This window comes from Pelophylax lessonae (genome assembly GCF_965119305.1).
Source record: "Pelophylax lessonae genome assembly, chromosome: 8".
Taxonomy (NCBI): domain Eukaryota; kingdom Metazoa; phylum Chordata; class Amphibia; order Anura; family Ranidae; genus Pelophylax; species Pelophylax lessonae.
Window position 1 is genome coordinate 156,581,485 of NC_138775.1, and position 26,523 is coordinate 156,608,007.

General features: G+C 41.4%; 1 protein-coding gene across 4 annotated transcripts in view; it reads right to left on the minus strand.

The window, feature by feature from the left end:
• The window catches only part of LOC309561721 (potassium channel subfamily T member 2), a 1,381,641-nt gene that overhangs the window by 149,244 nt on the left and 1,205,874 nt on the right, over positions 1 to 26,523 (minus strand). For 3 of the 4 annotated variants that reach the window (XM_082265711.1, XM_082265712.1, XM_082265709.1), the window contains 2 exons: positions 22,546 to 22,674; positions 1,593 to 1,613 (listed from right to left, as the gene is read on the minus strand). In XM_082265711.1, coding sequence (XP_082121837.1) covers positions 1,593 to 1,613; positions 22,546 to 22,674 — 150 coding nt within the window. The remainder of the gene's footprint in view (positions 1 to 1,592; positions 1,614 to 22,545; positions 22,675 to 26,523) is intronic. The other variant, XM_082265710.1, reaches the window with a different exon arrangement.

A 26,523-nucleotide genomic window follows, 5' to 3' on the forward strand; every position in this document is an offset into this window, starting at 1 on the left:
AATATTCACACTGTGCCACCCACTGGGAAACGGCTCTCAAGATAACGAATCTGTGGTACTACACCCCCTTTCGACTGGCAGGCTTCTCCCCAAAATATTCCCAACTATGCTGGAGGGAGTGCTCCCAGGTGGGCACTCTGCTTCACATACTATGGTCGTGCCCCTCCCTACGCAGTTTTTGGAACCAAGTGTTCTCTTACATATCTTCTCACACGGGCTGCCTGACCTCACCGTCCCCAGCTATGGCCTTATTACATCTAGGTATAGATAAAATCCCTGTCATGTATAGACCTTGGGTGACTCATGTTCTTCTGGCGGCCAGGACGGTAGTCCTACGTAAATGGAGAACACCCGATGCCCCGAACCTGTCAGAGGTGGTTTCATTATTAAAAACGAACTATCAATTTGAAAAGGCTATCGCCATCAACCAATTGAAGTTGCAATCCTTCAACTCCCAATGGAACTTCTGGGCAACAACATTGTAGACCAGTTCTAATGTACTGACATTATTGTTCTTTACTGCATCCTTACTCCACTCTACCTCACCTAACCTGTACCTTTCCCTCCCTCCTCTACCCCTCCTCCTCCCCCACCCATGGGACAGGCACTGTTCGGCTTGTACTGTTATGTTTCGTTAAGCCTGTACCATGTCAATATGTTACTGTATTTGTACGGTTGTTCATTTGCAATGTATGCATTTAATTTTCAATAAAAATCATTTACACAAAAAGAACTGGTTCTGTCCAGCTCAGTAGATTTCTTTAAAAATGGCCTGGATTCTTTCCTAAATTTACATAATATAACTGGATGCTAACATCTATAGGTAAAGTTGATCCAGGAAATATCCAGCAGGGGGAGTTTTCCCCCTGCTGGAGCAAATTGGATCATGCTTTGCTGTTTTTTTTTTTTTTTTTTTTGCCTTCCTGTGGATCTGCGGGTATAGGATTGTTATATACAGTAGGATTGCATGTTTTTATTGGTTGAACTAGTTGAACTTGTGTCTTTTTTCAACCAGACTAACTATGTATGTGACATTTTTATCATCCTGCTATAACTGATAAAAACTGATATTAGCATAAAAAAATTTATTCTTGCAGCATACAAGCCTGTATATCCATATGACAATCGAAAGGACTGAAGTTGGTTTGATGGTCTAGGGCAGGGGTCCTCAAATTACGGCCCTCCAGCTATTGCAGTCCCATGAGGCATTGTAAAACTCTGACACGCCCAGACATGACTAGGCAAAATGGGAATTGTAGTTCCTGAACAACTGGAGGGCAATAGTTTAGGACCCCTGGTCTATGGGTTTAGTTTGTCTCCTGACATTCAACTATTGGTTGAATTGTTGTTGGTTCTATGAACAAATTGAATATCCTGCCAAGCTGCTTGTGACCTTTATAAAGCAATGGGTGATATATTTTGTCAAAGATCCTATAGCGTAACAGTTATGGAGAAAAACTAGTGACCACGCAGATATGCAAGTCATTAAACAGTGAAATGCATGAATTTGAGAAAATCATATTTTTATCACTTCATGGTGTTAACAAACCATAGAATAAAAGACAACACCGGGATAATGAGGACAAACTTACTTGAGATGCTGTTTCTCGAGACTGACATGGGAAAATGGAGGGAAAAGAAAACAGATACAGAGAACTTGTTTAACAACATTAGGTAAGACAAGAACAAAGGGTACAGGTCATTTTTTACAGCACAAAAATACAAAAAAGAGACATAGTGTGGCTGAATGCACGCAAAGGGAATAAAAATACCCTAAAACAAGTATCTCTGTAACTATAAAGCTATATATAAAAATGGGTAAAGTGCAAAGGTTACCTTCTTTCTATTGTGTTTCTTTGGATCTAGTGTCTTAAGGGAAACACATGAACAAATCTCTTCTACCTCAGTTCTTTTTAACAACAACTCTAAAAATATCTCATTGTAGAAGAGGAATTTTAACTTAATATTTGATAAAAGGAACAATACAGAGTTAGGGATTGGGCCCATGGCAAATCTTTGGCCGGAATGAGACCCTAGTTTCCTGACTGTAAAACAGGGTTGTGAAACAATTAGAACAGCCTGCAATTCCACTGACCACCTCCATAGGGATATTTACCCAAATCTATCTGGTTGGACACACTTACTGTATATACAGGCAGATACACATATCGCATACAATCTGGTGCATTCTAAGGCAGGAGTTCCCAAACTGTGGGTCGGGACCCACTGGGGGGTCGCAAGCTGTGTTTGAGTGGGTCGCGATGATGAGAGCGGGCCTGCTTAAATTGTGCTGTGCGAGCCTGCGCAAATTACAGAGAGCCAGAGCAGTCAAATCACGATAGAGTCAGGACCCCGCCCACGCAGTTTACGGAGGCTGGTCTGCATTTCCAGCGAGGAGGATACTTGCATCAGTGAGTACGTATGAGGGCTATTATGTAGGATATGTTCATGGGGTGCAGAGCCAGCTCCTCGGTCCTGCTGGCGGCAGGGGTGGTGACTAGACTGGCGGCGGGATTCTCTCAGCTATAGCGGGCAGAGACGGCAGCCTCGGTGTAATAGGAGGACCAGGTGGCCCAGCGGGGTCAGGAGTTCATGGCATCTTCTGTTAACCCAGTAAAGGATCTGAAGGAGAAGAGCCAGGACACCAAGACCAGCATAGAGCTCCTTATCATGGAGATTATGGGTGAGGTGTGCTGAGCCCTGGAGAGGGCAAACAGGGGCTTCACCTTCACTGTGGACCGCTGGGAGAGGAAGGAGGGTGAGTGCCATATAGCCTTATATTTATTTATATATTAATCAAGTGTATTCAATAGTAAATTGAAAAGTAGTAAATTGATATTTTTAATTTAACATCCCCCTCCCTTTAAAATATGCATTATTATTATTATTATTTGCATTTCTATAGCACCAACAAATTCTGTAGCACTTTACAATATTCAATTACAAGCAAGTGGGTCCCGAAAAATAACTCTATTCAGAAGTGGGTCTCGGCCCAAAAAAGTTTGGGAAGCCCTGTTCTAAGGTGTTAGGCAGCCTTCCAGCTTCTCCCATCAGATGAGAGTTCATGGGTTTTCTCAGACTCCTAGCTGCTCCCATCAGCTGTCAGGCCACACGCCCCTTGGCTGAATTGGTTCTCAGCACAGGAGGTTTAAACTTATTTAAACCTCATCTGCATGTGCATCTGTTCTTGTGATAAAGGTTAGCTTCCTGGCTCCCTGTTTGCTTCCTTGCCTGATCAATGCTATTATTATCTTGGATTCCATTGTTGCTGACCTTTTACGTGTACCCAAATTACACTTTGAATTGGCTCCTAAACTTGACTTCAAATACTAGACTGCTTTTGCTTTCTACCATCCCTGACCTTGGAACTGTTTTTGGACTAAGCTTACCCACTCCCTGCCCTGACCTTGGTCTGTCCCATGCTTCTACTACATGCTGCTGTCTACTATCTGACAAGCCTTGGGACTATAGGTCCCTTTCCTAGTCTCAGTTGCTTAGTCCTAGTGCTGTCTGGCCAGGAACCATAGCATCATATTCTAAGACCTGCAGCAACCAAGTACCGAAAGGCTTGCTTGCCTTTAGGGAACAAGGGCTGCTATAGGCAGAAGAAACATGTAGGTCCTAATGTGTACAGGAATCTTTTTCTTTTTCCTCTCTCTAGCATCTTAAATTTTATTAGAGATGAAACATATTCCCTCCCTGTAAGAAAAACGAGTGGTGGTTCCCAAACAGTGTGGAGTCTCAGTTTGTAAATGCCTCCTTCCCCGATGAGTTGCATTAACATGGTCTGTGAGGATTCTTCTTATGGTTTGTGAGGTGCCAGCTGATTAACTTTATTCATATTTCAAACCTATAGGGTCCTGTCATAAAAGTGTTGGCAGTTAGGTGTTAATTCAGTTCTGCAGACCTGAGCTGTCTTTTTAAATTCCAAATGGTGAGCATTTGTCTAAGCTGTTGACTGCTGATTTGAGAAAATATCATCTTACAGTAATTCTATTTCTGTATGACACATATAGTTGCAAAAAAAAATGCAGAAAATGTAGAGGGCACTTTCCTGCAACTGTTAGTGTGCTATGTGTTACCTACCATGGCAACTTGTATGCTGCTCTGATCCATGGGGTATTCTACAGCCCATGGATGGGTAACAATTTGAGGGACTGTTCTAAGAAAAATAAGACACTTGGCAACCATGCAGTATGGCAAAATTGAAACAGTTTCTTTCTTTGTCCACCACTTTTACAGAAAAAAGTAAAATGATATTAAAGGTATTTATTTATTTTTAAGGTAAGAAACATGTTATATTTACCTGCTCTGTGTAATGGTTTTGCACAGAGCAGCCCCAATCTTCCTATTCTCTGGTCCTCCGTCAGTGCTCCTGGCCCCTCCCTCCTGTCGTGTGTCCCCACAGCAAGCAGCTTGCTGTGGGGGCACCCAAGCAGATTGGCTCCCGAGCCGCTTCCCTGCATGTCTATTCACACAGAGCTGTGGCTTGGCCCCACTCCTCTCTCCTCATATTGGCTTATTGGCTGTAATTGGCAGCAGTACTGCATTAGTGGCTGTGGTTGACAGAAGTACTGTATTGGTGGGGGCAAGGCAGCCTGTTGCACAGAAAAGGTTTTTTACCTTCATGCATAGAATGCATAAAGGTAAAAAAACCTTGAGCCTTTATGAAAACTTTAATCTCAAAAAGGGAAGAAACATTTTAAACAGTTCTTTTAAATAAATAACAACACATTTGCCTACTTAATAGCTGTCTGCTTTTATACAAAGAACTGAAGTTATTAGGCTCTATAATATGACTTCATTCCAGCCGAGAAAATGCTACAAACAAAAAACTGTTAAATAGATAGGAGTAGCACAGTCTCCAATATTTTTAATGATCTGCTAGACATTTTTTTCAGTTCTTTAAAGATAAACTATAGCCAGACATAAAAGACACAAACTAAAGCAGCTCTGTGTTTAGTGATAAATCACTAAATGTATTTTTCCAAATTCAAGCATTGTAATTATTTCACTTGGAATCAGTCTCTTGCAGTCCCTGTACAGCAGAGCTCATACTGGGAGAGAAAGAAGCATCAACAAATCCAATCAGTTGTGCTGTAGTGTATGTGCTAACATGGAGCATGCTGATAGGAGAAGAGAGCAGAATGCTACGAGATTAGCTCATCAGTCAGCTATTTTTTCTTCCCTGTACAGTACCAAGCTTTACAAGGGAGAAGACGTGTAAGTGTTACTTAACTATATAGGAGAAAAATCCAGGTCCCCTGCATTGCAAGGCAGAGCTATGGAAATCTTAGGACTGCATGGACACAAATACAAATACTTTGGCTTGTAAAACAGTCCCTTCACCCTTCGTTCACACATATGCGGTTATTAGTGCATTTTGCAGAAATGCACTACAGTCCATTTAACATGGCTTGCTATGGATCTACTTTACCTCTGTATGTTTTGAGCCGGTGTGTTTTTTAGAAAGGGTCAGCAGATTGCATTTGGTGAGTCAAAGACTTCAATGAACCCACACCAAAAAAATAAGTTTTGCGTTTTTAATGCCTTTTTGATGCTTTTATGTTTTTTTTGGGGCTAACAGGAAAGTTTGACAGTTCTGTTCATGTAGTGTAACTTGGTGCAACTTTGATGCGACTTTACACTTTCTGACACTCAAGTAGAATCAAAGTAGCATCAAATTTGCATTAAAGTAGTGCAGGAACCTTTATGTGTCCAAAGTTGCATCTTAGACATGGTTAGTATTAAGTACTAGGGTTAGGATTACAGTTCATGTTAGGGTTAAGGACTAGGGTTAGGGTTATGGGCTAGGGTTAGGGTTAAATTTTAGGGTTACTGTTAAGGGCTAGGGTTAGAGTTAGTGATAATTGTTATGGTTAACGGTAATTGTTCAAATGCAAACCCTAACAATTACTGCTAACCCTAATACTAACTTTCACTCAAACTCTAAACCTATTGATTGCCGCTTATACTAACCCTAACTCTAACTTAAATCCTAATCCTTATGATTACCGCTAACCCTAAATCTAATTTTAATTCTAACATTTAATCCTAACCCTAGCCCTTAACCCTAACCCTAACCCTTAAATCTAACATTTAACCCTAGCCTTTAATCTTAACCCTAACATTTAATCCTAACCCTAGCCTTTAATCTTAACCATGACATTTAACCCTAATCCTAGCCCTTAACCCTAACATGCGACTTTGGACACATAAAGGTTTCTGTATTACTTTGTTACTAATTTGATGCTACTTGATCAAATCCGTGAAAAAATAAATAAAAAAAAAACGTGTTAAAAACCCAAAATGCACAGCAAAACACATTGGAAAAATGCATCAACGGCAACTTGCGTGGATGTGAACCTAGCATATTTCGCTAATCTGTGTATTTAGTTCAGCTTTAAGGATGGCTTCGATTTTCCTTATTTTCTCTTGTGAATAGCAATTTACCGTGGGCGTTTTCTTTGCAGTGGAGTAGTTTGCTAATTTAGTCTTTTTACAGCTTTTAGGTCTCTGGTGTGATAACAAACATGTGCCTTATGGATATTTTAAACCTGTTACAGAAATAATGTGTGGGCCACTTTCTCTCTTTTCTTTCATTTAGTTATTTCTTAGCACTCCCTCACAGTAATTATCACTCACATCTTCCCACATTCTGTTACTCTTCAACAACAACCGTTGTCTAACGTGATGACTTTTTTTATTCACTTAGGATTATTGTACATGATAAGTTAAGGTCATTTTGAGATCAGATTGCTCTTTACCTCCAATCCTCTATAAAATTTTAGTCTATATGTATTCATTGTGAATGTATAGCATGGGAAATGCATGGAAATATACGGCAAACACAGTCTAAAAACATCATAAATACATTGCAAATGCCTGTCTCTTTAGTCTGTAGTCTTTCAGCTTTCCCTCAACTGAGAAAAAAAGTTCTTTCAGTTTTAGCTTTCCTTCAACTGTGTCATTACATTGATCTTTTCCTCCTTCAGCTTTTGTCTTCTAAACAGCCTTTTAAACAGATTTCCCAACAGAAACATATAGTAAAACAAAAATAAAGATTCTTGTGATATGTTTATAAAAAAAAAAAAAAAAAAAACATCCTTTTTTTTCCCACAAACAGAGCTTTCTTTTGGTGGAATTTGATCACCTGTGCGATTTTTATTTTTTGCGTCATAAACAAAAAAAGAGCGACAATTTTGAAAAAAATAACAATATTTTTCACATTTTATTTATATGAAATTCTCAAAAAAAAAATGTAAAAATCAAAAATGTTTAACATTTTAGGCCGATTTGTTTTCTGCTACATATTTTTGGTAAAAAAAAATCACAATAATTGTATTTTGATTGGTTTGCGCAAAAGTTATTGCTTTTACTAACTACAGGAAAGATATATGTCATCTTTATTGTTTTTTTTTTAAACTAGTAATGGCGGCGATCTCCAATTTTTTTGCGGGACTGCGACATTGCGGCGGACAGATCGAGCCCCTGACTGACATTTTTGACACTTTTGGGGGTACCAGTGACATTACTACAGTAATCAGTGGTATAAATATGCACTGTAAAAATGACACTGGCAGGGAAGGGGTTAACTTTATTGATGATCAAGGGGTTAAGTGTGTCCCTAGGGGCGTGATTCTAAATGTCAGGGGGCGTGGCTAGTGAAGTAACCACAGAGACATGCAATCTTATATAGCAGGATCGCATAGCCTCTGTGCTTACTTCAGGGAGAATGGCAGACGGCTGTGTTTACATCAGCCGTCTGTCTTTCTCCCTCTCCTACGGGAGATCGCGAGTGGCCGGTGGCCATTGGAGCCGCCGGTCACACCGCGCTGGCTCCCCAGGGAATGAGCGGGGGTGGGAGCGCGCCCCCTACAGTCTCGTGGGCAAGCAACGTTGGTCTACGTCGCTTTGCCTGTTAAGTGGCAGAGTGCCGCAGTAAATATACGTGAGGCGGGGCTATAGTGGTTAAGTTAATGAAACGCGTCGAGTATTGCAGAGAAACAAAACCAAAATGTATACTTCTCAGCTGTATAACTGGGCATACGTTTGTAAACTGTAAACAGGCTGATGATGTAAAAATGTATGCATCATCAAACATGATTTTTAAGGAGAACATGTTTATTGTCTTTTTAACCACTTAAGCCCCGGTGGATTTGGCTGCTCAAAGACCAGACCCCTTTTTTCAACTTGGCACTGCGTGACTTTAACTGACAATTGCATGTGTCAAGATGAAAATATATCGAGGACTCTTAAAGACTTTTATATTATGTATTCATGTATCAGTATAGCGTTCTAGAGTCCCCTTTTAATCCCTGAATATATTTAAACATCGTCGTTTTCAGAAATTCAGTCTTTAGTCTTATTATGTTGTCTTTTATTATGAAAATGTGTCAATTTTAACATGAGATGTCCAGCCAAGAGAACTTCCCTAACTTTCCGGAATAACAGATAAACAAATATATATTAGCTTAGATAATGATAGTTCCAGTAACCGGCCATTAATTGCATATTATCCATCATTTTAATTGTCATACGCCCTTCCTTCTCCTAGAGCAAAATGACCAAGACTTTGCTAAAATAATCAACAAAGGCTGTATTATGGCTGTTAATGAAATATTGTGTAATCTTGTATGACTATATTTTTGGGTTTGTGCCCGCCATAGACTTTAATGTGATAACTCTCTATAAAAGGATGTATCAAAAATGTATATATCATCACATTCTCTATTTCTGTATGAGATGTGGTCCGTGTGCATGTAATCTCAGTAAAGCTTACCTGAACAGATGCAAACCTGATTGGTGTAGATTATTTCATGGCTCAAACTTAACATTTGAACCTAACATGAATTTAACACATGGTCATGCAATGCTGTACCCAAACTAAATTAACGTCCTTTTTTTCCCACAAACAGATATTTCTTTTGGTGGTATTTGATCCCCTCTGCGCTTTTTATTTTTTGCGATATTAATAAAAAAAGAACAAACGTTTTGAGAAAAAATTACATTTTCAAATTTGTCTTTTAAAAAATATCCAATATACTCAATTTATGTCATATATTTTGGCCAAAATGTATTTAGCTACATGTCTCAATGAGCTTATTTTTATTGGTTTGCGCAAAAGTTATAGCGTCTACAAACTATGGTGTAAATACTGGAATTTATGCAGCTTTTACTTTCTGACTGCCTATCTCATTTCATGAAGTGCTAAAATGGCAGGGCAGTACAAAACCCCCCAAAATGACCACTTTTTGGAAAGTAGACATCCGAAGGAATGTCCTGAGAGGCATGTTGAGCTTATTGAATATTTCATTTTTTTGTCACAGGTGTTTAAATGATGACACAGAGTTGTCATTGAAATGATATATTGCTCACACATGCCATGGGTATATGTGTAATTACACTCCAAAATATATTCTGCTGCTTCTCCTGAGTACAGGGATACCACATATGTAAGACTTTTGGGAGCCTAGCTGTGTACGGGACCCCGAAACCAATCACCACCATCAGAATTTCAAAGGGGCGTACATTTTTCATTGCATTTTCTCACTACCTATAACGGTTTAGGAGGCCCTGAGATGTCAAGATACCACAAGCCCCCCCCCCAATGACCCCTTTTTTTAAAGTAGACACCCCAAGCTGTTTGCTGAGAGGCATGGTGAGTCCATGGAATATTTTATATTTTGCCACAAGTTTTGGGTAAAGTACAATTTTTTTATTTCATTTTTTTTTCAACACAAGGTTGTCACTAAAAGATACATTTCTCTCACATGACATGGGTATATGTGGAATGACACCCCAAAATACATTCTGCTGCTTCTCCTTAGTATGGGGATACTCCATGTGTGAGACTTTTTGGGAGCCTAGCTGTGTACGGGACCCCGAAAACCAAACACCACCTTCAGGTTTTCTAATGGCGTAAATTTTTGATTTTGCTCCTCACTACCCATCACAGTTTCGGAGGCCCTGAAATTTCAAGATAGCACAAAACCCCCCCAAATGACCCCATTTTGGAAAGTAGACACCCCAAGCTATTCGCTGAGAGGCATGGTAAGTCCATGGAATATTTTATATTTTGCCACAAGTTTCGGGAATATTACATTTTTTTTTTTTTTTAAACACAAAGTTGTCACTAAAAGATAAATTGCTCACACATGCCATGGGTATATGTGGAATGACACCCCAAAATACATGATGCTGCCTCTCCTGAGTACAGGGATACCACATGTGTGAGACTTTCTGGGAGCCTAGCTGTGTACGGGACCCCGAAATCCAATCACCACTTTCAGGTTTTCTAATGGCGTAAATTGTGCATTTCGGTATCTTAGGCCATAGAGATGATTGGAACCATTCTCATCTCCAGTCAGCTCTCTGGTTAGATAATTGAACCACCGGCTGCACTCTCGGGTTAACCGTGGGACAGGAGACCCTGGGAAAAACCACGGAAGGCGGCAGAAGGCGGCGGGAGGGGGGGAGTCCCCTCCCACTGCATGTAAAAGAAGTCTAGCGGCTAATTATCCGCTAGGATTGCTTTTACATGTAAGCCGACTGCTGGCTATAAAAAACGATACCAAGATGATGCCTAAATCTGCAGGCATCATCCTGGTGTAACCACTCAAAGTCCAGCAACGTACCAGTACATTGCTGGTCCTTGTTTGGCATATAGTGTAGGTTTTTTTTTTCATGCAGCCTGTGGACTGAACGAAAAAAAGAGAACCTAACAGAAATCAACACAGGAAAATTGTATAGTATACACACCATTAACCGCCCAACATACAAACCCTCTAATTTAATGGTGGGTATATTATAAAGGTATTTTAACTGCAGTGGTGAAATCAACCTACCACAGCACTGCCATCAGAGGTATCCATATATGCTGAGCGCAAACGCTATTGGTGTCAGAATATATATAAAATCAGTGTGGCAGTCGACGAGTACCTGCAAGGGAAACAGGTTAAGAAAATAATGAAAAACAAACAAAGTACAGTAAAAGTACTGTAGGAAGAGTAGAAGAACATAAAAATAACTGACACGACAACTGTTTTTGGCTTTTTTATTTTATATTTTTTTGTATTTTTTTAACTCTTTTTTTTTTTGTGAACTGCAATTTTCCAGCTTAGGGTCTCTCAAAATATCGATAGCCATTGAACATCTTTCGAGACCCTGTGTTTGTGTGCCCTACACTATGTCGTGCTGTACCCCACACTAATACTCTACTAGTGTGTGGTAGCGCTCAAAACATTCCCCGATGCAGAGACCAGGTTGGTCAGGACAGGTGGGACAATAATAATGGGTGTCACGCCTAAATCCGTGCCTGCTACAAACACGACATCTTCTTTGGGGGCATCTTTGGGTAGGGGTACTCGGGAGGACATGTGAAAAATGCCTCTCATGCAGCCGGCTCACTGCATCTGGAAGGGGAAGTTGGGCAGGAACACCTCCTGGGTACAGGTAGGCATTGATGATCGCTTCGTGGAATTCTAGGAAGGATCCGGTTCATCCTGACGCCCTGTATAGGACAAAGGCGTTTAGCATAGCCAATTGGAATAAATAAACAGACACTATTTTGTACTAGCGTCTGGCTTTATGAGCAACTATATACGGCGCCAAAAGCTGGACGTTAAGGTCCACCCCTCCCATATTAAGGTTGTAGTCATGGACACAGAGGGGTTTCTCCATAACGCCAGTTGCCGTAGTAATTTGGACCGTCGTGTCTGCGTGAAGGGAGGACAGAACGAAAACATTCCGTGTATCCCTCCACTTCACTGCAAGCAATTTTTCAGTTTTCAAGCAGGCTCTCTCCCCCTGACTAAGACGGGAATTTACAAGCCGTTGGGGGAAGCCCCGGCGATTAGGTCGCACGGTGCCACATGTGCCAATTTGTAATTCAAGAAGGTGACTAAATAGTGGCACGCTTGTGTAAAAGTTGTCCACGCACAAATGGTACCCCTTTCCGGATAAGGGTGACACCAAGTCCCAAACTATCTTGCCACTGCTCCCTATGTAGTCTCGGCAGTTGGGGGGCTCCACAGAGATATCTTTTCCCTCGTAGACCCAGAAACTAACTGTATAGCCTGTGGCCCTTTCACACAGCTTGTACAGTTTGACCCCGTATCTGGCACGCTTGCTGGGGAGATACTGTTTCATAGCAAGGCGGCCAGTAAACTTAATCAGGGACTCGTCAACGCAGACAACTTGTTCGGGGGTAAACAAGGCTGCAAACCACTGATTGAAGTAGTCTACGAGGGGCCAAATTTTGTGGAGCCAATCATATTCAGGGTCTCCCAGAGGACGACAGATTTCATCGTCGTTGAAATGCATAAATCGCAGAATTTGCTCGTATCTCGCCCTGAACATGGAGGCAGAGTACACGCGCATATGGTGAATTGGGCTAATGGACCAATATAGCCGCAATTCACTCTTTTTGGTTATGCCCATGTTGAGGGAAAGGCCCAGAAAGATTTTAAAATCGGGAACCATTAAAGGTTTCCAGCCAGATGGTCTGGCAAGGGGTGAATTTGGGTTGGCAGTGATGAATTGTTGTGCATATAAATTTGATTGATCCACAATAGATCTGAAAAGATCTTCCATGAAGAACAGCTCATAAAAATTCAGGGGCGTAAAATTGTCTGTTTCCACGTGGATTCCAGGTTGGGCAGTGAATGGGGGAAGTACTGGTGCTATAGTATCAGTGGGTTGCCAATTGGGATATGCCAGCGCATCAGGGAGGGCACTATGGGTTCTATGGGCCTGTCTTCGAATACATGGTGGCTGCGGGGCACTACTTGTGCTAGCCACCACACCAGCTTTAACTGCACTTATGGGACTCGCCACATCACTAAGTGTTACTGCAGTGCTGGTTGTACTAGGTCCAGGGTGTACAAGGCCGCTGGCGCTTGCCAGGCCACCAGAAGTATGAGCAGCACTAGTACCGACACTCTGCTCCATACGAGCACGCTGCGATCTCTGCACCTCAGCAACTCCAGAATGGGGTCGGGTACACCTGGTTCTAACAGGGACCCTGATTCTGCCAGTGAGGCTTCCCCATCGCTCTCATCTGACATGGTCAGTATACTGTAAGCCTCTGCACTACTGTACCACCGTTTGGTCATTTTAATAACTTAATTTACCGGTACAGTAGTGTGACTCACAGGTAAAAAAAGCACCTGGTTGTCAAGGACTATTTCAACCGCTACCAAAAAAAACTGCTAATGCTAGCAGGGATCAGGCCTGACTCTGCTAACACAGAGGTTTTCTGTGTTGTGTTTTTTTGTAAGTGACAGTAATCTATTGATTACTACACTTGCCTGGGTGGGGTGGGGTGGGCTGGTCGGAGGGGTTAAACGCAGGTGCTGGCAGGAATCAGTGCTGATTGTGCAAACACAGCGTTTTGGGAACCCTAAACTATGGGGACGCTAGTATAGTTCTGATCAGATCAGATATTGATCTTTTCCAACACTATACTAGTAATGGAAGTGTATGTGTGTGTGTGTGTGTGTGTGTGTGTGTGTGTGTGTGTATGTGGTAATCAAGGGTTTATTTCTAACTATGCGCGGGGATCTGTGCTATTTAAGACTGACGCTAACACTAACTAATGTCACCTGTGTCACTAATAAAAGCAATCATAAAAAAAACTGTACACCTTAAAAGTGACACTGTGACAGGGCAATGAAGGGGTTAACTGGGGGTGATCAGGGGGGATCAGGGGGGATCAGGGGGTTAAATCTTTATTAGGGGGGGGTGGCGGGGACCCTAAACCTCCTTGGGACAGAAAATAATTTGCTAGTGCTAACTCAAGTCACAATCACACTAATAAAAAAATACAGTAAACCACTATATTACCTGTGTATAGTGTGCAATGTGACAGGGGGGAAGGGGTTAACTGGGGGGATCAGGGGTTAAATCTTTATTGGGGGGGTGGCGGGTATCCTAACCCTAAAAAGAACGGCTGCAAGCTCTAAACCTGGTCACAAGTCACACTGATACAGGTATATAAACTGCTATATACTATGTGCAGTGTGTGTTGTGACAGGGTGTGTAGGGGTTAACTGGGGGTGATCAGGGGGTTTAATATTTATTGTGGGGGTGGCGGGGACCCTAAACCTCCTTGGAACAGAAACGAACTCGCTAGCGCTAACTCAAGTCACAATCACACTAATACAAAATACATTAAAACACTATATTACCTGTGTATTAGTGTGCAATGTGACAGGGGGAGGGGTTAACTGGGGGTGATCAGAGGGGGATCACGGGGGATCAGGGGGTTAAATCTTTATTGGGGGGTAGTGGGGACCCTAAACCTCCTTGGGACAGAAACTAACTGGACCTGATGACTGATCGGTTCTGAACCCAATCAGATCATCAGCGGTGCCGGGGGCGCACGGGAGCGCGGCGGGAGCGAGCGATGTAGCGATACGTCGCTTTGCCTGCAGGGGGCTGACAGCCGCCGTATATAGTCGCGCGGCAGTCAGCAAGTGGTAAAATTTGATTTTTGTAATAAACTTTGTATTTTTATTATATATTTTTGTACTGGTAAAATCCTGCCATACCAAAGGGACACACCCTTTTCTTCTTCGTATTATTTAGCCACTAGCTTAGTGCCATCTAGTCCAGCATAGGAAATAGCCTAATGACATTTGTTTTGGCCCTGTTCGGTGTGTATGCACTTTCACTGCTGCTGCAATTGCTATGTGAAGTTTTTTTGTAAGTATATCCCTATGACTTTAAGTAGTATTCAACCCTTGGTCATTTATTAAACATTTGCTACATTTTTATTAACTATTTCTAAAAATGTCTCCCTTTCTGTTATTTATTGCTTCTAAATAAAAATGGTTGCCTTAGTGCATCCCCCATCTTTCATCCTCATCTTTCCTCCTTTCCAGTGCTCTCTGCCACTTCTGGGCAGGGAAGGCACACTTATACTTTCTTGAATGTTCTTGGGTTCCTATAAGTATTTTTGGTTCTCGTACACATGTGCACGCACAATATGTTTACATTTTTTTTTTTGCTGGTCTCTAGACTCTGTATGCTGCCTGTGCTTATTGGTATGCAGAGCAGGGTGCATTTAGAGTCACTCAGACCTCTCCACCAATAGTCTTTCATTAAAAAACCCACTTAACACAGACAGCACAACTACTGATGTGTTTCTACCTTCACAGACTTTGTGAGCTACAACTAGGGTGGTGAAGGCAATGTATTAGCTTTTAATGCTGTCTGTATTATGTAAAATAAAAATAAATAAATAAAAAAAATAAAATAAAAAAAAAGATTATCAGCGGAGGGGTCTGAGCACTGGCAAACCTTGTCTACTACATGCCCTAGAAAGAAAGTTATTCCATGCATTGAATTTTGGGTGTGGAGCACACTGAGAGGTCAAGTTGCATATCACTTTACTTATGAACACTGCTAAAGGTGCTTACAATAGTCAGCTTTTATTTACATGGTTTCAACCTTTTTTTCCCGAAAAATAAACTAAAACTGTTAGTGTTTAAAAGGTGTTAACTAAAGCTGAGCTTTAAAGCAATAGTAGTAAACTACTAAAAAAAAAAAAGAAATTAGTCATTGAGCAATTTAAGCCATAATGTGCTAGTATGCATTGTATTCTCACATTTCTTTAGTAGTTGATGGCAAGAATTACTGCAAAGGAAACCCAGGGTTCAGGTCCCTGGGTGCCATGGAATAGCAACAGAATACAAAATATTTGTGTTAGAGCCCATTCACACTAGCGCGACTTGTGAGGCGACTTGTGTCGCCCCCAAGTCACCCCAGGTCGCTTGACATAACAAAAGCAATGTTAATCAATCAGTGCCGTCTTAATTGGCACTACTGAAGTCGCTCCAACTTCGGAAAAGGGTCCTGTACTACTTTGAGGTGACTTGTGATCCGACTTGTCCCATATGCTTCAATGGGAGTCGCCTCTTTATCTTAATTGAAGCGACTTGTGATCCGAATTGTGATCCGACTTTCCATAAAAATGGTCCTGAACAAGAAAAAAAGATCATGTTTCTTATAATTTGTATTAAAACATGAATATGTCTTCTCTCCACCTGGCCGTTTTTCTTGCAGGCATTTATCAGGCATTTTTGGAGGCAGGCATGACTTTTTTTGGATTAGTGTCTGGGGGGTCTAAAAAGTGTACCTGTGAAGATTCAGCTCTGTAGCATGTCCAGAACCAGAAAAAAAGCATTTTTCTTATAATTTTTATTAGAACAGGAATATGGCTTCTCTGCACCTGCCCGTTTTTCTTGCAGGCATTTATCGGACATTTTTGGAGGCAGGCATGACTTTTTTTGGATTTAGTGTCTGGGGGGTCTAAAAAGTGTACCTGTGAAGTTTCAGCTCTGTAGCATGTCCAGAACCCCAAAAAAATATCAGTTTTCTTATAATTATTAATACAGCAGTGTGGCGGCTTCTCTACACCTTGCATTTTTTATTGCTGGCATTTATCGGGAATTTTTTTGGCGTCTCTGGAGGCAGGCATGACTTTTTTGGATTTAGTGTCTGGGGTGTCAAAAAAGTGTACCTGTGAAGTTTCAGCTCTGTAGCATGTCCAGAACCCACACTGAACCCACACTGCTGTATTAATAATTATAAGAAAAATGCTTTTTTTCTGGTTCTGGACATGCTATAGAGATGAAACTTCACAAAGACATTTTTTGGACCCCCCAGACACTAAATCCAAAAAAAGTCATGCCTGCCTTCAAAAATGCCCGATAAATGCCTGCAAGAAAAACGGCCAGGTGCAGAGAAGCCGTATTCCTGTTCTAATAAAAATTATAAGAATAATGCTCTTTTTTTTCTGGTTCTGGACATGCTACAGAGCTGAAACTTCACAGGTACACTTTTTAGACCATCGAGACACTAAATCCAAAAAAAGGCATGCCTGCCTCCAAAAATGCCTGATAAATGCCTGCAAGAAAAACGGCCAGGTGCAGAGAAGCCATATTCCTGTTCTAATAAAAATTATAAGAAAAATGCTCTTTTTTTCTGGTTCTGGAAATGCTACAGAGATGAAACTTCACAGGGACACTTTTTGGACCACACAGACACTAAATACAAAAAAAGTCATGCCTGCCTCCAAAAATGCCTGATAAATGCCTGCAAGAAAAAATGCAAGGTGTAGAGAAGCCGCCACACTGCTGTATTAATAAATAAAAATGATATTTTTGGGGGGTTCTGGACATGCTACAGAGCTGAAACTTCACAGGTACACTTTTTAGACCTTTGAGACACTAAATCCAAAAAAAGTCATGCCTGCCTCCAAAAATGCCAGATAAATGCCTGCAAGAAAAACGCCCTGGTGGAGAGAAGCCATATTCATGTGCTCATAAAAATTATAAGAAAAATGCTCTTTTTTTTCTGGTTCTGGACATGCTACAGAGATGAAACTTCACAGGTACACTTTTTAGACCCCCCAGACACTAAAGACATGCCTGCCTCCAAAGACGCCCAAAAAATGCCCGATAAATGCCAGCAAAAAAAAGGAAAGGGAAATTAGGTCACAACACATCATATTCTGATTGGCCAAATACAAAGTCCTACAAAGTCGTCACGCGTAAAATAATTCACAAGTCGCGCTGAAGTCGCGCCGAAGTCACACTGAAGTCGCGCTAAAAGTCGCGCTAGAAGTCGCCCCTTATGAGGCGACTTTAGTGGTCGCGGCAGTGTGAACCGGCTCTTATTCATTTACAAAAAAAAACACAAAGTTGAATAGGAAATAAAAACACAGATACCATGAAAAAGCTCTTAAAAAAAACAAATAAACATTGCCACCTCATGTAAATTCAATGTTACCCACGGACCTCTGAAAAGTTCTACCCTCCTTCATGACCTGTCCATTTTATGCTATTCAGCACTGTGCTACTTTAACTGGCAATAGCATGGTCATGTAACACTGTACGTACATTCAATTTATTTATTTTTTACACAAATAGAGCTTTCTTTTGGTGATATTTGATTACTTTTTTTTTTCTTATATAAATGAAAAAGACTGAAAATATATATTAAATAAAAAAAAACAAAAAAACAAAAAAAAAAAACAATATTTTCTACTTTTTGTTATAAAACATAATAGATTCAAATTTCTTTATAAATTTAGACCAAATTGTATTTTGCTACATGTCCTCAGTTAAAAAAATAAATAAAATAGATACATGTTAATCAATTGGTTTGCGTTAAATTTATTGCATCTACAAACTATGATTATATATATACATATATTTGAAAATTGATCAGTCCTGATGTATTGACTGCCATTTCTCAACCCCTTTAAATACCTGAACAGTAGTAAAGATATGGGATAATATATACAATAATAGGGAAACTGCATTTATGCATATGTGCATGTCTTTTTTTATATGAAACTGTTATCCTCCAATGATCAGGGATACTGACTGATGACAGTATGTTTAATAAATAAATAAATAAATACATATATATATTTTTTTTTAATTCCACTTTTTAAACATTTTTTTTTTTTATATACAATTTTTTTTTAATACTTTCATCAGAGCAGTTTAGTGTCACTATAATGACACTGTACTACTCTGAGGGGTGATCAGGAATGTCTTTTTTTTTGTTACACTTTGATCACTGTTACCGTGAATATTACTGTAACAATAATATTTTAAACGGTCATGAATGGGTTTAATTCATAACAGCTGTAATTACTAGTGATCTGTGATTGGCTACAAGTACCATAGCAATCAAGTGGTAGAGAGTGCTGTGGTTGGCCCAGGTACCATGTGATAACTGTGGGCAACCACATCGTTACCATACTAAGCACAGTTATGCATTAAACCCATTCATAACAGTTGTATTTACATTGGGATCATGTAATTGCATAATGACCACATGATCTTCCGGCCACTTTAAGTGGCTGGGTACCAGGAGCTGCAATCACACAGCAGCCTCAGAAGTGGAGTGCAGCGAGCCCCAGGGGGTGCACCAGTGTGCATGCGCCAGGTGCGATGTACAGGTACGTTGCCTGGCCTGTGACTACCGCCCACAGTAAACCTACTGTGGGCTGGCAGACAATGGTTAGTCGCACCATAGAGGAATATAGATCCAATGTTAATTACAATGAGCAACACTCTGATGACCTAGCAACAGGACTTTATTTCACATGGTTATCTTCTTTCGTGTTACTACCTTGTAAAATGGCAGCTGGTACATTTGGTCAATGATGTCAACTGGGATGCTCACCGTTTTGTTTGCAGAATGCAACAAACCAGTAGGTAGATGTTATTTAGTAACAGTAGTAATACCACCACACTAAAAGAATGATACCTGGCTGTGGCAGCCAAAGGTTCAGGCAGTGGGCGAACCGGTCAAATGTGGCCATTCAGTTTGCCTGTTAGGTGAACTATGAACAAGCAGGGCTCAGGTCGAACTTGTGGTCAACCCAAAACTCATCCATAATGTGAACCAACCAAACAGAATCTTCAGATGGAGAAGTCAGCATTTATGTGAGAACATTGTAGGCATTCAAACAAATCTGCCTTGGTATATAGATCATGTTTTTTTTCCTACCTTTTTACCATACACTCAACAGACATACTAGCTAGTTTATAGTAAACAAATGTTGGCATGAGAGGGAAAATGAAATTTGGGTGTCACACAACGTTCCAACAGTATAACAATTGTAAAGGACAGATACACTAGAACAGGGGTCTCCAAACTTTCTAAACAAAGGGCCAGTTTATTGTCCTTCAAACTTTAGGATGGCCAGCGGGAGTGGAAATTATCCTGGCATCAGTGTGAAAAAACATTGCCACATTTGGTATTAGGGGGAAGAATAGTCCCCCATCATTGGTATCATTGAGAGGAATAGTGCCCCATCATTGATATCATTGGGAGGAATAGTGCCCCATTAATGGTATCATTGGGAGGAATAGTGCCCCATCATTGGTATCATTGGGAGGAATAGTGCCCCATTAATGGTATCATTGGGAGGAATAGTGCCCCATCATTGGTATCATTGGGAGGAATAGTGCCCCATCATTGATATCATTGGGAGGAATAGTGCCCCATTAATGGTATCATTGGGAGGAATAGTGCCCCATCATTGGTATCACTGGGAGGAATAGTGCCCCATAATTGATGTCAGTGGGAGAAATGGTGTCCCATTGTTGATGTCAGAAGGAAGAATAGTGTCTCCTATCAGTGGGAGTAATAGTGTCCCAAGGGTCGGATAAAGGCAAGCAAAGGGCCACATCCGCCCTGTGCCACGGTTTGGAGACCACTGCACTAGAAGATACAAAAGGAAATTAGGGCATTGGTAATGTGACAAAGAAAAACCTTCACTGACACATGGAAGAGGAAATCCAGCTATTGCAATAATCCTTTTGTATTTATTTAGTGCAGCCAGCTCTTCATTCTATTGGTGTTTCTTATGTTCTATAGTTCTCAACTCTGTAATGTGACACTCTGTTTACTAACGATGATATTATTTCTTTATAAAGGCGTAGCACTGCATCTGAAAACATACTTGAACTGTGCATGAACCTTAAAGTGTTAGTAAACCCAAAACAGTAAAATCAGTCTGTATATGCAGTTTAGCATGCTTGTTATACTCACTGTGGAACCTAAAGGGTTAATCCACCGAATTGTGTAAAAAGGCTGTTTGATCCTGTATTCTCTGATTCTCCCCTTCTTCCACTTTCCCCAATCCATCTGCTGATAGTACAGAGCCTTTGGAGTCACTCTGCACATGCTCAATTTGGTGTGTATTGCTAGAGAGTTCTTTTTTTCTTGGGAGAGTGCATGTGATCAGCACAGGGCCAATCAGCACTGTCCATACAGAGGGACAAGGGTCCTGCAGCCTCATAGGACAATCAGGGGAGAATGAAAACTCCTCCTACAAGCTTTAACCAGACACGAGACTGCTCTATCTGCTGATGAGAAAAGGTATTGAGCAGTTTATTTTACTAAAATCATTGCATGTCCATGTTCTGTGTATTGTGGGAGACCAGTTATAGTGAACGCAAGGTCCCCTGGGTTTAGTAACACTTTAAAGTGCCTTAAACATTTACATTACCCACACTCAGAAAGATACAAACACAGTTTCAGTTGCACATAGAAGAGCCTACAGTACATATGTCTTTGTTTCAGTCATTCTTTCTCTGCCTTCTTTCTTAGAATCTTCTTTCTTAGACACTCCCAGCAGCAGACTTTTAACATATTGTATGTGCTAATGTGCTCATACATCATAAAATATCTTTAACCAAATATTTAGAAAATTGAGAATCAGTGTATGCTGTTTTAATATACTGTATATTTATTTATGATACTAAATTTCTAAGGATGTGTGTGTCATCCAAAGATGATGGGGCTAGAGTGCAAAATCTGGTGCAGATGTGCATGGTGGCCAATCAGCTTCTAACTTCAGCCTGTTCAATTAAGTGTTGACAAAAAAAACCTGGAAGCTGATTGGTTTCATATGCAGAGCTGCACCAGATTTTGCATCCTTCAATTTTAGTAAAGCAGCCCCTATGTATTTGAAATTTTAAGTTTAACCACTTCAATACAGGACACTTTCACCCCCTTTGTGCCCAGGCCAACTTTCAGCTTTCAGTGCTGTTGCACTGTAAATGACAATTGCGCGGTCACGCAAAACTGTACCCATATGAAATTTTTATCATTTTTTTGAGACAGATAGAGCTTAAACAATTTAAAAAAGACCGGGAAAAAAACAAACAAACACCTTTTTCCTTTGTTTCTAGTATACAATTTTGCAAATAAGTAATTTTTTTTTACTGATGTGCACTAATGAGGCTGCACTGATGGGCACTGATAAGGCTGCACTGATGGGCACTGATGAGGCTGAATTGATTGGCACTGATGGGGCTTCACTGATGGGCACTGATGAGGCAGCATTGATTGGCACTGATAAGCTGCACTGATGGGCACTGATAAGGCTGCACTGATGGGCACCTCTAAGGCGGCATTGATGGGCATTGATAAGCTGCACTGATGGGCACTGATGAGGCTGCACTGATGGGCACTGATAAGGCAGCATTGATGGGCACTGATAAGCTGCACTGATATGCTTCACTGATAGGCACTGGTATGCTGCACTGATGGACACTGATATGATGCACAAATGGACACCGATATGCTGTACTGATAATCAGTGCCCTGATTATCAGTGTAAACATCCCCTGTAACTGGAAAGCCAATTTTTGGCTTTCCTTACCACAGACACGGGCAGTGCTAGAGAAAGGAAATGCCAATAACCGATATTTGTTTACATGTGATCAGCTGTGATTGGACACAGCTGATCACATGGTAAAGGGCCCACATCATGGATTCATTACCCTGATTGATGATGTGCTGTGTTACCATGATCGCTGCGCTGTGTGCCATTCCAAGAGCGGTGCAATGTGAAGGACGCCATATGACATCCAGTCAGGGCGGTAAAGCCCCTTCCCAATCGTCAATCTGCTATGGGCCAGGTGAAAGGTGTTAATTGCATCCAGAATACATTTAAGGCAGCCCATTACTAATTTATATTTTGTATGTGTAGGAGTCTGGTAAAATTACCTCTGATGTGGTAAGTTTCTGGCACTCTGTTTTGTAGACTCCAATTGGAATATCCCCTGTTGATGAGCAGAGCTTTTGATATAGTCTTCCATATGTCCTGATCCACAAATCATCCTCAGTCATTCTCATCTAGAAATAGAATCAATACAATTCAAAAACTACATTATATTGAAAACCAATATCAAATGAGTAGTTATCAATTGTTACACATTATTATGCTTGTGGACATAAAAAAAATCTCCTCAGCTAAGGGTACTATCTATACTATTTATGCCTCCATACTTAACTGGCAAGCCCTGATAAATACATGATCAAATGGGAAAGGGGCTTGGGACCTAGAAGTTGAAGATTGGTTTCAAATACTGGAAACCAATGCACTATGTTCTATTAACATATTAACACCACAGCCATGAAATCCAACTACAATCTACTAATGCAGTGGTACATGGCTCCCCATAGATTAGCTATATTTGCTCCCACATAATTTGCCAACTGTTTGTACCTGCCAATAAGCAGGAACCCTATTACATATTTGGTGGAACTGCTCCAAATTGAAGTGCTTTTTGACAGGAGCATTCCAGTTGGTTTACCCTACTAGGCTAAAGTATACACACATCGCCAAAGGAGCCCTTACTGACTCTAAAACCGCCCTACTGCATTGCTAGGCAATTTCACCTCTTGAGATTCTTATTTACAGTGGAGTCACCTACTTCAATTTACAATTACAGCAATACTTCCATGCCTAACCATGCTATAACAAAAGGAAAAAACACTGTGTAACTGAATACAATAAGTGTGCTGGAGTTATGCTTACATTTGTTAGCCACTTATGTAAAGTCAGTCCAAACCTAATGGTCCATCTAATGCTACCCTCTCTAGACAGAGTGTGATACTGGCCAGATCATCAGGTGAACACAACTTCTGGATTTGGTAATCTTTCTTTTTTGGATATAGGTATGCTTGAAAAAGAGGAACAGAGTGTGATAAAACTCTGTTTAAATACTGTGCTACCACTATATTACTACATGTACTTCTTTTTTAGAAAAAAGCCTCAACTACTTAGGAACCTCAGCAGCAATAACAGTGGGGATAATGGGTATTATTGATCTTGTACTTTCAGATTTTAAAGTGGTTCTAAAAGTACAAGTGTTTTACCTTAATGCATCCTATGCATTAAGGTAAAAAAAATCTTCTGCAAGCAGCTCCCCCTCCAGTCCCTACCAGTATACCTACCCGAGCCCAATCTTGATCCAGCATTGTGCTTTTTTTTGGACAGAGAGGCAGCAGTGAGAGCCATTGCCTCCCGTTGCCGTCAATCACAGCCAGTGAGAAGGGAGTGGGGTGGGGCCAAGATGTGCTCTCTGCGCCAATAGACGCACAGAGCTGGTTTAGGAGCTAGCACATGTGTATGCCCCCATAGTGAGCCCCATAGATTGGTATAGAGGGCAGTATCAAAAGAAATAGCAATCAAGTTTATACTTTTTCAGCGCAAATGACTGTGAATCCAACACTCCCCTACCCAGTGGAATATATACTGTATATAGCAGTAGGCTTTATGGAATGCTTAGCACACAATACATTAACTCATAGAATGTTCCCTATTGGTTCATAAGCATATACAGTATTTTCTTACTGTCTAAAAGAGAGTAACCAGAATCAAAAAAATTCAAACATTAAATAAGAATTCCAGGTATGGGTATTTTGATATAGCTATATTGATCCTGCTCTGCATGAGCTCCATCCATTCAGAGAATGTTTTGCCTTTTCTCAATGAATGTAAAGCATTCTCTGATTGGAGAGCCTGGCATAAGCTTCCAGACTCTCCACCTTGTTCAATCAGAATGCTTTACATTCATTGAGAAAATGCAAAGTGATATCTGAATGGTGTCCATGCCAAGTGGGAAACCTCCAGTGTTCACAATGCAGCAGGACAGCCGCACAGCGTGGAACCCTGAAACAAGTGGAGCCTGACATAACCTTCCAGACTCTCCACCTTGTCCAATCACAATGCTTTACAACCATTGAGAGAATGCAAAGAGATCTCTGAATGGTGTCCATGCCAAGTGGGAAACCTCCAGTGTTCACAATGCAGCAGGACAGCCACACAGCGTGAGACCTGGAAACAAGTGGATCCTGACATACCCTTCCAGATTCTCCAACTTGTCCTATCAGAATGCCTTACATTCATTGAGAGAATCCAGAGCGATCTCTGAATGGTGTCCATGCCAAGTGGGAAACCTCCATTGTTCACTATGCAGCAGGACAGCTGCACAGCTTGGAACCCGGAATCAAGTGGAGCCTGACATACCCTTCCAGACTCTCCAACTTATCCTATCAGAATGCCTTACATTCATTGAGAGAATGCAGAGCGATCTCTGAATGGTATCCATGCCAAGTGGGAAACCTCCAGTATTCACAATGCAGCAGGACAGCCACACAGCGTGAAACCCGGAAACCAGTGGATCCTGACATACCCTTCCAAACTCTCCAACTTGTCCTATCAGAATGCCTTACATTCATTAAGAGAATGCAAAGCGATCTCTGAATTGTGTCCATGCCAAGTGAGAAACCTCCAGTGTTCACAATGCAGCAGGACAGCCGCACAGCATGGAACCCGGAATCAAGTGGAGCCTGACATAACCTTCCAGACTCTCCACCTTGTCCAATCACAATGCTTTACAATCATTGAGAAAATACAAAGAGATCTCCGAATGGTGTCCATGCCAAGTGGGAAAACTCCAGTGTTCACAATGCAGCAGGACAGCCGCACAGCGTGAGACCCGGAAACAAGTGGATCCTGACATACCCTTCCAGACTCTTCAGCTTGTCCTATCAGAATGCCTTACATTCATTGAGGGAATTCAGAGTGATCTCTGAATGGTGTCCATGCCAAGTGGGAAACCTCCAGTGTTCACTATGCAGCAGGACAGCCACACAGCGTGAGACCCGGAAACAAGTGGATCCTGACATACCCTTCCAAACTCTCCAACTTGTCCTATCAGAATGCCTTACATTCATTGAGGGAATGCAGAGTGATCTCTGAATGGTGTCCATGCCAAGTGGGAAACCTCCAGTATTCACAATGCAGCAGGACAGCCACACAGCGTGAGACCCGGAAACAAGTGGATCCTGACATACCCTTCCAAACTCTCCAACTTGTCCTATCAGAATGCCTTACATTCATTGAGAGAATCCAGAGCGATCTCTGAATGGTGTCCATGCCAAGTGGGAGACCTCCAGTGTTCACTATGCAGCAGGACAGCTGCACAGCGTGGAACCCGGAATCAAGTGGAGCCTGACATACCCTTCCAGACTCTCCAACTTGTCCTATCAGAATGCCTTACATTCATTGGAAGAATGCAGAACGATCTCTGAATCGTGTCCATGCCAAGTGGGAAACCTCCAGTATTCACAATGCAGCAGGACAGCCACACAGCGTGAAACCCGGAAACCAGTGGATCCTGACATACCCTTCCAAACCCTCCAACTTGTCCTATCAGAATGCCTTACATTCATTAAGAGAATGCAAAGCAATCTCTGAATGGTGCCCATGCCAAGTGGGAAACCTCCAGTGTTCACAATGCAGCAGGACAGCCGCACAGCATGGAACCCGGAATCAAGTGGAGCCTGACATAACCTTCCAGACTCTCCACCTTGTCCAATCACAATGCTTTACAATCATTGAGAGAATGCAAAGAGATCTCCGAATGGTGTCCATGACAAGTGGGAAACCTCCAGTGTTCACAATGCAGCAGGACAGCCGCACAGCGTGAGACCTGGAAACAAGTGGATCCTGACATACCCTTCCAGACTCTCCAACTTGTCCTATCAGAATGCCTTACATTCATTGAGAGAATCCAGAGCGATCTCTGAATGGTGTCCATGCCAAGTGGGAGACCTCCAGTGTTCACTATGCAGCAGGACAGCTGCACAGCGTGGAACCCGGAATCAAGTGGAGCCTGACATACCCTTCCAGAC